This window comes from Pecten maximus, chromosome 2, assembly GCF_902652985.1.
Source record: "Pecten maximus chromosome 2, xPecMax1.1, whole genome shotgun sequence".
In the NCBI taxonomy this organism is placed as follows: Eukaryota; Metazoa; Mollusca; class Bivalvia; order Pectinida; family Pectinidae; genus Pecten; species Pecten maximus.
The window spans coordinates 34,478,583-34,491,055 of NC_047016.1; the positions used below are offsets into that span (position 1 = coordinate 34,478,583).

General features: G+C 32.8%; 1 protein-coding gene across 2 annotated transcripts in view; it reads left to right on the plus strand.

Moving 5' to 3' along the window:
• LOC117321876 (semaphorin-5A-like) overlaps positions 1–12,473 on the plus strand; it is a 108,613-nt gene that overhangs the window by 76,136 nt on the left and 20,004 nt on the right. For both annotated transcript variants that reach the window (XM_033876484.1, XM_033876485.1), the window contains exons 3-9: positions 8,173–8,281; positions 9,204–9,312; positions 10,412–10,510; positions 10,860–11,070; positions 11,483–11,571; positions 11,828–11,860; positions 12,206–12,381. In XM_033876484.1, coding sequence (XP_033732375.1) covers positions 8,173–8,281; positions 9,204–9,312; positions 10,412–10,510; positions 10,860–11,070; positions 11,483–11,571; positions 11,828–11,860; positions 12,206–12,381 — 826 coding nt within the window. The remainder of the gene's footprint in view (positions 1–8,172; positions 8,282–9,203; positions 9,313–10,411; positions 10,511–10,859; positions 11,071–11,482; positions 11,572–11,827; positions 11,861–12,205; positions 12,382–12,473) is intronic.

Sequence of the window (12,473 nt, forward strand, 5' to 3'; positions counted from 1 at the left end):
CCAAAGTTACATAACAGAACTTGAGGGAAAAAAATACCTCAAACATGAAAATCTTCAATGTTTTTCTTGTTGGGTTGTTGAGGTTTGATGTACAAGTTTACTTGATACAGACCAAACTTTTACATATCAGCCTATATGTTTGTGTGTGTAGATCAGAGTAGATGGTTTTCCAGCTGTACATATTGAAGCCGACATGCCATAAATAATATTTATTAGACATTTGCAATATGTTATGGATGATGCTGAAAAGTCGTGTACTAGTATCCTTCCCGCTGAAGCCTGTATTACATGATTGTTTGATAAAAACAGTACTTCACCTGAACCAGCAGAGGACGAAGTTTCTGTCTTTTTTTCAAATCACTTCCTTAAAATTGAATTTTTAATTTCTTTTGTTAGACATACATGAATACGTTCAAGACTTCCCAAAGGTTAGATTTTGTTGTGATGTTTTAAGTTGGTTAGTCATTACCACAGATGTTGTTTATGATGACAGGAAATTCTCTTTACCACTACAAAGGGGATGGAAATGTGTTTGACTCCCATAGGGACTATAGAGAAGTTACTATGATGGTTGATAGATAAAGGGTCTGTCAGGTCTACACTCCTGACTCCCAAAGGGACTGGAGAAGTTACCCGATGGTTTCGAGATAAAGGATATGTTGGTCCTAGGCTCCAAACACAGGTGTACAAATTTTACATAGTGTGAAAGGTCTTTATAAAGGGCAATATGTTAGCAAACATTTTTAGATTTCTTTTAAGGTAAAAGCTCTAGATCATAATATCTTAATACTATTGGCACTGATGTGAAATATATTCAAATATTTCTACAAATCTATACTCCATCTGAAATGAATCTGTGGCAGAATAAATAATTAAAAGAAATGTTATTGTTAATATGAGTATTTGATATAAAAAAAAAATGAGAGAAAATGAATCATCCTCTAGACCTATAAACCTATACATTGACACTCCTTTACTTGATATTAATGTTGATACATTCATGACAGAAATTTTGTTATGTTAATGCAATGCTAATACATTATATTCAGTAATTACGGATGCACAACATCAAATTTAAAGGATAATTATATGTAACATTGAAAAGGAAATACCTGTTTCATATGCTATGTATATAATACACGATGGTGAACTCTTCTGTATAATTATATCTGATAGTCACAGTAAAACTTACTGGTATAAGGGGAGATAACTGACATTTAAAGGGAGATAACTTCTCATTAGATCGCATCTATTGGGAGATTAGTCATAACTCTTACATATATATATAATAGGTCACATTTATTGGAAGAAAGCTCTTCTGTAGATCACATCTAAGGGAGATAATCTATCTATTAGAATGCATCTAATGGGAGATTACTCTTCTCTAAGTCTTATCTGATGGGAAATAACTCTTCTTTAGATCACATTTAATAGGAAATAACTCATGACAGTTTTCATCATTATCACAGGTCAATGAAATGAGTCAATGACCTTGGTCAGTTTGACCTCTAACTGGTCAAAATTGATAAGGTGTAACTATAGTAACCCCCAATATTCATGCCTACCAAATCCTAATCAAATATGCCAAACATGTTTTTTTTTCATACGATATTCCAGGATATCTGTGACAATTTTATTTTCATATCTAGAACTGTGAAATTTAAATGTATCCGGCTAATGAATACCCATTAATCAAGATCACAGAAGTGTTTGACAGCTAGGGATTAAAACTTTACAAAATCTTTTGATAGTTGAAGTTTCAGATCAGTTGAAATTAAATAAATAAAGCTTTTTCCCACATTAATTTAGTGATACACTATACAGATAGCATGTAATTCTATAGAAAACATTCTCGGTTGATGGTACACTTTACAGATAGCATGTAATTCTATAGAAAACATTCTCGGTTGATGGTACACTTTACAGATAGCATGTAATTCTATAGAAAACATTCTCAGTTGATGGTAATTTGCTGATGAGGCTATACATCTATTGAGTTTTACTGAGAATTATATCAACTTAAAAATTTAAGTAAAATTAGGCTATAGAGATCTGGTGTGTACAATATGAACATCATTATTCATAACACAACCCAGACAAGTGTGAATAGCTCTATACTGAAAAGTGCAAATTTTCTGGTTTATAATCACCTGATTTTATCTAAAAGGAAGGCTAATTATAGTAAAAAGTAAAAAGGCGTGAACACTGCGATACAACTGGTACTGATCTGAGAAATGAGAAAATTGTCCCATTTTAGAATGAGGACCTAGACCAAGATGTACCAAGCACGGCCTTTCAATATGATTTCAAAATGTCTTTTTAGGTACATAACTTTATTATAATGATTCAAGGGCATGTATCCAAGGAAAGCAGTACTGTCTCCATGGACATATATAGTGTATATAGATAATAGACTTTGAATTTTATGAGTATTTAAAATCTGGATATACTTATAGATGATAATTTAAATAACTTAACATTTTATTTTTAATCAGCACAATAACACCCTGAATGATTAAAAATATGTAAAAAAAATATGTGATGCAAAATCATGTGCTATACAATATTTATCCTCAAATAAGCCCTCCTCCCTTGTGTAAAAGTTTAGTGTTAAAGTTTGAAGAGGACTTGTTTATTGACCATCTTCAGCTTACTATTATATAATTGATGATCTCATAAAAATGAAGAAGGGTACTTATTTTCAGGGTAGGGGGGTGGGGGCTTATTTTTGGATAGGGACTCATTTTCAGAATTTTGATATTTGCCTCAGCTTAGTATATCTGGCAACAGTCTACAGCTGATTGGGTCATTGGATCTCTACCTACAGTGTTGTCAAACTGAATTGACAAAGTTTGAAACCATGGAGTGACAATCCCTCCCTAGTTTAATTTCCAGGATTTTTTTTTGTGGCTACAAAATGAAAGTGAGCAGAGTAAAGAAGTGCAGAGATGCTGTTTTAGTTTTACAATGGTCTCTGTCTCAGCCAAGAAAATTATACTGAACGAAATCTTTACGCTACAGATTGGGTCACCTATTAGTCATATCTAGCTTGTATTGGACAGCAGTGTGAGGCCTATTTTAGTTCTTTCCTGACTCACAAGGTGCACATCTGGACTTTTATATATATCATCATTAAGACAATTTTAATGCAGCAATAAACTATTTTTATGCCCTGATATTCATTATATAAATATATAAGGATATATGTCTATTTCGGTATTTTACATTAATTATTATACACCAATATCAACTTTAAAATGAGTCACACTTCAACTCCAAAGATAAAATTATGATATCATACAAGATTTGCTTTGAATTACAAATTTTCCAGTGCTATAGAGCTCTTCATGGTTTTAGAACCAATTGACTGATTTAGAAAGAAAACTTATTGTATGTGCCAAGCTCTTCATTATGCTGTAAGGATTTTGGGAGGAAACATCTTAATGGTTGTAGATGTGTCTATATCTATAAAGACCAATATAAAAACAGAGATTACACAGCCAGCTGACCCCCACCTGTGACTTGTATAGTCTGGAAATCGACAATGGCATGTTGTTTCTTCAAATAACCAGCACATTTCTTGATTCATCTGTATCAGTGGGACAAGTTTCCCGATGACTGTACTGCTTGTAACAATAGAAAGGGATTAGGCTTATCACAAGTTCTGTTTCCTCTAACTCGGAAAGGGAAGGTAATTCTGAATGAAATTTTAGGTTTAATTCAAACTTTAGGTTTAATGAAAGGAAGGGAAGAAAACTCTTAATCAAACTTTAGATTTATATTAAGGAAATATTGTTGAGTTAATGATACTCTAAAATTATTTAAGGCATCACTTCTTAGATCTTAATTACCATTTAGAATTGATATCACATAATCAAATTCTTGATCTTGATCATTCAAATGATGATTAGTGAAGAAATTATAACCAAGAATAGTGAAGTAAAAATCTGGTATAACTAATTAATTGAAAGTCCTCAAATTTCTTGCTAATAAGTAGTTATGTAAGTCAGCTGAAAAGTAGATCTACAGTGGAACTTCGTTAACTCGAACTCGGATAACTCGAATACCCCGCTTAACTCGAAGTACCTCGCCGGTCCCGGCCGAATTCTCTCTTTATCGTAGTAAAAAAAACTCGGAAAAATTCGAATTCGGATAACTTGAAAAACTCGGATAATACGAAGTAAAAATTTGGTCCCAACAATAAAAATCCTACTTGAAATGTTCGAATAACTCGAAGTATAATTTTCGTCGATCGGTGGCAAACGCCGACATTTTTTAAGAGCTAAATTCCGTTTACATGCTATTATAAGTGTTTCATAAATTCATAAAAGAAATTGTCGGTTGAATCTTATAACAACAAGTCTTGGTGATAAAAAGTACTGCTTTACTTACATCAGGTAATTTCCCAAGGCGGTCGCCGATATCAGTACACACGATAGTCAACAACTCATCTACCCGTTCGCTCAAGCGGAACTAATCTCTGACACACCGGTAGATCTACCCGGCTGATGTTTTTACAGGTGTAGAAATGACACAGTCACCGGCGCCTATTAAATCTTTAAACTGCTGAAACAATAGCGTAATTACTGCCGAGGTGTTCAGAGTACAACTGTAACGGTCAGTGCTGTCTATTAAATCGGATAAAACGCCAACTCAGTTACAGTAACATTTTATACGCACATGCGCAGCCCAACTTCCGGTGCTAATACACATGGAAATGGCGTGGTTATCAATAAAAAGTAAGTAGGCCGATCAAACAGTATTTTATATATGTCCAATAAAAGGTAATGGTTCTGTTACGTTTTGTATGCAATCTGTGTTAAACTTAAACGGTTATTTGTTTTGACATTAATAACTTGTTATTTTGTCGAATTCCGTTTTATCGTTTACCTTTTGCAAACATGACTTGCACATCAGATCGTTATTGAAGTGACTAAGTGAAAGAAACTTTATCGTGACTGTATATCGGCAAAACTACACCAAATTACAAGTGACATAACGAAACATTACATATATATTTACATGTATTGACCAGTCTTCACACTAAACTGATGAGCGACAGAGCGAAGTTATAATGATTATATAATGTTGACAAATATTGACCAAACTTTTCACCAAAAACGATAACTCGCTTAATTCGAACACTCGGATAACTCGAAGTTTTTTCGTGGTCCCGTCGACTTCGAGTTAACGAAGTTCCACTGTATATGTAAAAACTGAGAAGTACTGAATCTCGTCCCAGAAAATAAAATCACACAATTTATTCATTCAAATGTTGTAAGGGAACGTACACGGCTGATTATCAAATTCAGATTATTTTTTAAAATTTTGCTTGTCTTTCATCCATCCTTATTAATTAACCAACTTCATACCATCCCCACAGTCAGAGAACAGGAATCGGTGTCCTTATCCAAGTGTTATCTCTGGAAACAACATTTATGTATTTCATTAAAAAAATCAACCCTGACCCTGTGTCTGTGTTAAACTCTCTGTCCAGTTACTGTCAGTCTAGACCCGTATCAACATTGACTACGAGGTAGGATAGATGTGGGATACCAATCTAACTGACTTTTATAAACTATAACATGGGACTCCCATAGCGTTTACACAGCTATCTGCCAGTAATCCACTTATCTTTGTAAACCATGACGTTTTTGTTTTGTAAAACCACCACACTATTTGGGAAACTTGAACGATAATCTTTTTACCAATCAGAGTTTCCCTGCGGGCTTCAGTTCTGAGGAGCGGAGGAAGAATTCTGGAGAATTTCTTTGATATCAAACTAGGATGATAAAAGGTATCTTAATATTTGATGTTTAAAAAACACCAGGTTGGCCTAGCTAGCTGTCCATCTTTAAATGTTGGAGATGGCTTATCTTAATCTCCCAATGGAGCTCAGACTGACTCTATAGATACTAATAGTTATGATTGCTCATATGGATTTTAAAAGGTCAGTCTGGTTTACCCTGAGGATGCATCTTTTTTCAAAATATTGTTGTAACATTTATTTGAAGATCAAAATAAAACAAAATGATGATATGATGAGTTCATATTTACATTCAAAATTTGGTTAATTCTCTAGATCAAAAAAGTCAATATTTGAGAAAATTTTGTGGAAATTTATTTATTGTATATTAAGTCTCCTGTGGTTGACTATAATCATATTTGACAACATTAAGAGAACCTATCCTTTCACTTACATCTTAATAGGTATTCAGGGATTGGTCGTAACCAACTTTATTTGACCCTAAAGGACTTTGTAATAGCTTACAAAATTATTTTCTATGTAAATAAGGCAATAGGTATTGTAAACACTGTTAAAAGAGGTTCATCAGAAAAACGCCATCTGCATTTTATGTGTAGAAAAAAACCCATGAATTTATGTCATTAGAATTGAAAACATCAATCGCATTTCGTCCTAATCTGTCATTTACCTTAAGTCCGCTTTGTGACAATTTATGATGTGATTCTCTTAAATGGACACATCTTAAACCTCACCACACCATTAACCTGGCACCCTATCCAGGAATGTAGGTTTTTCGTTGTCATAAAAATATTTTGTCGAGTAATCTATGGAAGTTTGTTGTTGAACATATCATTATGACTGTCAGCCTCTACTTAATACCCCATACTCATGTGATGGGATGGTGTTGGGAGGTTTACTTGGACAGTAAGGTGGATAGAAGATTTACTGAACCTGTGGTAGGAGGAATGTCCATAAGTGTTCAAGGAGTTGATACTGTTAAGGGGCTAGAATGGCCCTGTTGTCTAAAATATTATAAATCTATTAAAGATTATCAATAAAATTGAGCTTGATAATTTTGTTCTGTTTAATATGTTGGATTCTAAGTTTCAAACTAAGGGGAGACAATCTAGTGTTGGAATTTTTCTGGACAAATATTTTCTTTTTAGTTAGGGGGTTATCTCATGCTGACATGACATTTCTATAACATTTGATAGTTTGATATTAAGTTTTATTTGTATATTTTACTGCTGTAACAGGCATCGATGTGTGAATCACGTTTGTGACATTCCATCACTATTATAGTGTACTTTTATACAACAGTGAACATTTACGGATGTATGTTTTATTTGAACTTTATTGTTCATGAATTCCATCACTTTTCTACAATAAAAAGACACTGAAAACTTTACATCTGAGATTTATGTTACTTTCTCTTTATTCATAAAAGTTTACTTTCACTCACATTAAGGGGCAGAGCTAGTGGTTAAAGTTTCCCCACACTTTATCTGTGACCCTCCACCTCTGGGTCGCGATTTCAAAACCCATCTGGGGCAGTTGCCAGGTACTGACCGTAGGCTGGTGGTTTTTCTCCAGGTTTTCTGACTTTCCTCCACCTCCAAAAACCTGGCACGTCCTGAAATGACCCTGGCTGTAAAGAGGACGTTAAACAAAATAAACCAACCGATATCACTCGCATATGAGTTATAGGTGTTTAAGGGAATCTTGTTTAAGGTTTAAGCCTTTATTGGAACTATTCCCAATGATGTTGTAGAAAAGTGTTCATACATACAACTGTTTGGAAATGCATTAACTTAGAAAACGAAATCATGTATTCTTCTGTGGTAGATAGAATATATTCTTCATCTTTCCTAAAGAAAGTCATGCCAGATAAATTTGGAACTCTTCTCTGTTGGCGAAAGAACAGAGATTATTGGCAGTCTTACCACTTTAAAGACTGCATTAATATGGGATTCTGAGGTAGATTATATAATTCTGAAATAACAAAAATATGTTGGAAAAAAGAATTGGCTTCCTTCTTGTTAGATACAATTAATGGTACCATCCCAGACAAATGTTATATATGAGTTCATTAAAATGTGATACATATGATATCAATAGAACTTTGTGTTAGGAAACCCTGGGTTCTGGAAAACATAAGATTATCAAAATATTCATAAATATTTTAATGATTCATTGAAAATCAGTCTTTTTTAATAGAAAATAAATATAAAACTTTAGTATAAAAATTACAGTAACTATTAAAAGCAAAGATCTTGGCATGATTGATGTTCAAGAAGAAGGCCATGCAATGGCTTTTAAAATGTACATGTAAACTATGGAAGTTGAATTAGTCTTTAATCTCTTTATAGGTATTTGCCAGGTGTTAGTGATTCCTACTTTCATTAACGTGTCTTTTATCTTTCCAGAACTGTCAATCATGCAGCAGGTATTCCATATTTTCCACAATGATAACCTGGAAGGTTACGTCCAGCTGACTGTGGACATTCCAAGGGACCAACTCCTAGTCGGAGCCAGGTACTTATCACAACAATAGGTTTATATGACAAAGAAAATGATGAGATAATGAGTATAGGAATAAAATAATGAGTACAGGTAAATAAAGTGATGAGTAGAGGTTAATAAAATGATATACAGATAAATAGCATGATGTACAGGTAAATAAAATGATGAGTACTGGTAAATAAAATAATGAGTACAGGTAAATAAAATAATGAGTACAGGTAAATAAGATAATGAGTACAGGTAAATAAAATAATAAGTATGGGTAAATAAGATAATAAGTATGGGTAAATAAGATAATGAGTACAGGTAAATAAAATAATAAGTATGGGTAAATAAAATAATAAGTATGGGTAAATAAGATAATGAGTACAGGTAAATAAAATAATAAGTATGGGTAAATAAAATAATAAGTATGGGTAAATAAAATAATAAGTATGGGTAAATAAGATAATAAGTATGGGTAAATAAGATAATGAGTACAGGTAAATAAGATAATGAGTACAGGTAAATAAGATAATGAGTACAGGTAAATAAAATAATGAGTACAGGTAAATAAAATAATAAGTATGGGTAAATAAGATAATGAGTACAGGTAAATAAAATAATAAGTATGGGTAAACAATGTACTAAGTACAGGTAAATGATGAAATAATGAGTACAGGTAAATAAAATGATGAAATAATGAATACAAGTAAATAAAATTATGAGTACAGGTAAATGAAATAATGAGTTAATAAAATTAATATAATCAGGCCAGAAAAATAAAATTGTTTATATATAGAAGAATCCCTTGAAAGATGATGATATTACTTGACACAGGGGCTTGTTATACATAGAACTGCTTGACAACTCTTTAAGCTGATATTATTTGACACAGGGGCATGTTGTTCTGCTTGTTATACATAAATGGTCTGACAACACTTTTTTGACACAGGGGCATGTTGTTTCGGATGAGTCTGGATAATCTGACAGTTATACAATCCGTAGAGTGGAGATCTACAGAAGAAACACGTATGCTCTGTAACAACAAGGGAGTGGATCCGGTAAGTTACACAACTCAAGCTCAAACATATGTCGGTACCACTTCACCTCAGAATCCATCAGTTGTATATGTATACACTTATTTTTAAATCGATGTTCAAAAAGTAGCTAAAGTTTCAACATAGATGAAGGAAAATCCTGTTGGCACTCAACACCTGTAGATAATGAATGCTCCCCACGGAGTCAAATACTGATTACTCCCCACAGTGGTTTGATATTTTTCCTGATCTGGTGGTTATCGGGTTAGTATCAGAGTTTGTACCTGATAAGCACACCATCCTGTATCTGTGGAGCAGTTCCTGTCCAGGATTCTGCTTTATCTTTTAAATCAACACCAACTTACGAAGGTGGTAAATATATGATTTCCTTTACGTCACCTGTACCAAAGCCTCTGAGATTATGTTTTCCGATAGAAAAAAAAAATTCCAAAATAAAACCTGACATTCCAACCATTTGCTGCCCCTTCCTGTGGCGAGGTTGAAGCAAAAGACTTAGTTTGTCCTTCTTTTGATCTGTCCATCCATTTATCCATAAATCTGAAGAAGAAAAAATTGATTATATCTATGAATTTTAATACACCAATCTTTTGGCTACCACATAGGCTTCCTATAAATTTCTGGGTTAAATTACTCTTTGGATTTACAGATGACAGTTCAAGGTTATTCAGATGATGGACCAGGAAGATTTATTTTCAAACTAATACAGAATTGTTTTTTGGAAGCAAGTAACATTTCAAGGTCAAATGATGATATATAGAGATGACTTTCAAGAAACTAATGAAGAAATATTACCCAATTTACCCCATATTACATAAGTTGAAGGTTTGGGCTGAAAGTATTTCATTTTTGTTACTAATTACATCGTAAACTTGCTGATCTTTATCTTTGTTGAGAGACCATTTGTAAAAAAATGTAATTTTTTTTTTGTAAATTGTTCAACCTGAGATGCAGTTACTGGTAGGTATGTGAGGTAAATGTGAAATACTTGCCAAAAGTTTATCTGTTCAAATAAAACATAATTCCAAATTTTAGTGCTACCGTATCGTCAGTACGTGATCTTACCAGCGTCTGACGTTACACCATCATAATACTTATGTTTCAGAGTCAGTGCTATAACTTTGTTCGGGTACTTCTGGTTCACGAGGACCAAGTGATCACATGTGGGACCAACTCATACAAACCGATCTGTACCTGGCGACAGGTGAGTTGAGTGTAGTGACACCTGTGATAGGCGAGTAGGGGTATTGTATAACAACACCTCATAGAAGACACCCTAGAAATTTTGATCTTCAGCGTCAAGTGTCACAGTCTATAACTGTATGGGAAGGAGTTGTGTATTCATGATTATTTGGATTCAAAATTGACACAATTACCTGTTTATTAATAAAAATATGATTTTGGAATTGAAAGGATTTTGCTTTTTCTAAATCAATAAATATACAGAATGTAATAATGATACAAAATAATAATAATATTTTTGGGATAATAAGTATTGATGAACAAAGGGAAATAACTCTCATAAGTATATTTATCAATTCTCGTCTGTGCAGCCTGAAGATCTCAGTAACATAACCCAAGAAGAAGGAGGCATTGGATTCTGTCCATTTAATCCAAACGAAAACTCAACAGCTCTGATGACTACAGATGGCAACTTTTACAGTTCAACACCAGCGGACATCACCAGACGGGAGTCTCTTATTTATAGAATCTACGGTGACCGTCCACAGCTTAGAACTTTGAAAAATTCTAAATGGCTCAACGGTAAGACACACAATATCAATAGTGTGTTAAAGGAAAATGTCAGGTCTATATATAAAGTTTAAGTGTTTTTCAGGATTTGAGGATTTATAGATATGTAGGACCTACCTGAAGTGCAGATTCCAATAGACAGGGTATATATAGTGTTAATCAGAAATGCACAGGATTGAGTTTGTAGTCTGAATAATTATATATATATATATCTCTTACAGTTTATTATACAGTGTTTCTAGATTGAAAAATAATGTTTTCAATTTTATTTATGGACAAAGAGGTTCTTTTAATCCTAATGTTGAGTATAATATCCATGGCATTGTATTAGGAAAGGCTATATTAATGATGCAGAATAAAGAACATTTTTTTTATGGTGGGTGACCATTTCTGATGTAAGTTTTTGTTTTTCTGCCTGTTTCAGAGCCTGATTTTATAAGCTCCTATGAAATAGGAGATTTTGTTTACTTTTTCTTCCGAGAAGTTGCGGTAGAGTATATAAATTGTGGTAAAGTAAGTATCTTATTGGTGTAATTGTAATAAAGGAAATCTATATTCAAAGAATGACATGTCTAATATTGCAAGGGAAATTTAAATTTTCACTGTTGTGGTAAACATTATAGAGTGCTAATTGTGTATAATTTTGATCTACACTTAATTGCCCATATTATATCTACCACTTTAATCAAGGTGAAACAACATGTTTTTTCTCGATTTTGAATTGTTTTTCATTCTGTTGTAATATTGTTTTCCTATATTTTTTTTCCAGAGAATTTATTCCAGAGTAGCCAGAGTCTGTAAGGTAAGCACCAGAATTTACTTTTAACTATAACTTATATATAATACAATATGTATATTAGGTAATCATTTAAATAATTAAATGGACATATATTCCTTTAAGAAATCATATTGATTAACATTAATTTGTTCTGTCAGTATTAGATGAGAAGGTAAGATTGTGAGTATTCAAAATTTCCTACCACAAATTATTTCTAATTTAAAAAATTACTAAACCTGATTTTGAAACTGGCCCCTATTATTCATGAATAATTCCTAATTAGATCAAAGTGATAAAACAATATTGATTGATATGTTAAAAATTTCAGTTATATTTTATAATTTAAGATTGATTGTAATTGATTTTCAGACGGATCAGGGTGGATATGTGGTGCTGGAGAATAAATTTACCACGTACCATAAGGCCCGGATGAACTGTTCCCTGTCCGGAGACTACCCGTTCTATTTTGATGAAATTCAGGCCACTTATTTATTAACAACGAGCAATGATGATAAATTCCTTTATGCTATTTTTACTACCCCAATGTAAGTTATTTTTCAATCATTTTATAACTACAATAAAAAAGTATAAATACTTTGACAAATTCAAGGTTAAAAATAAAGGAAGATACTGAGAA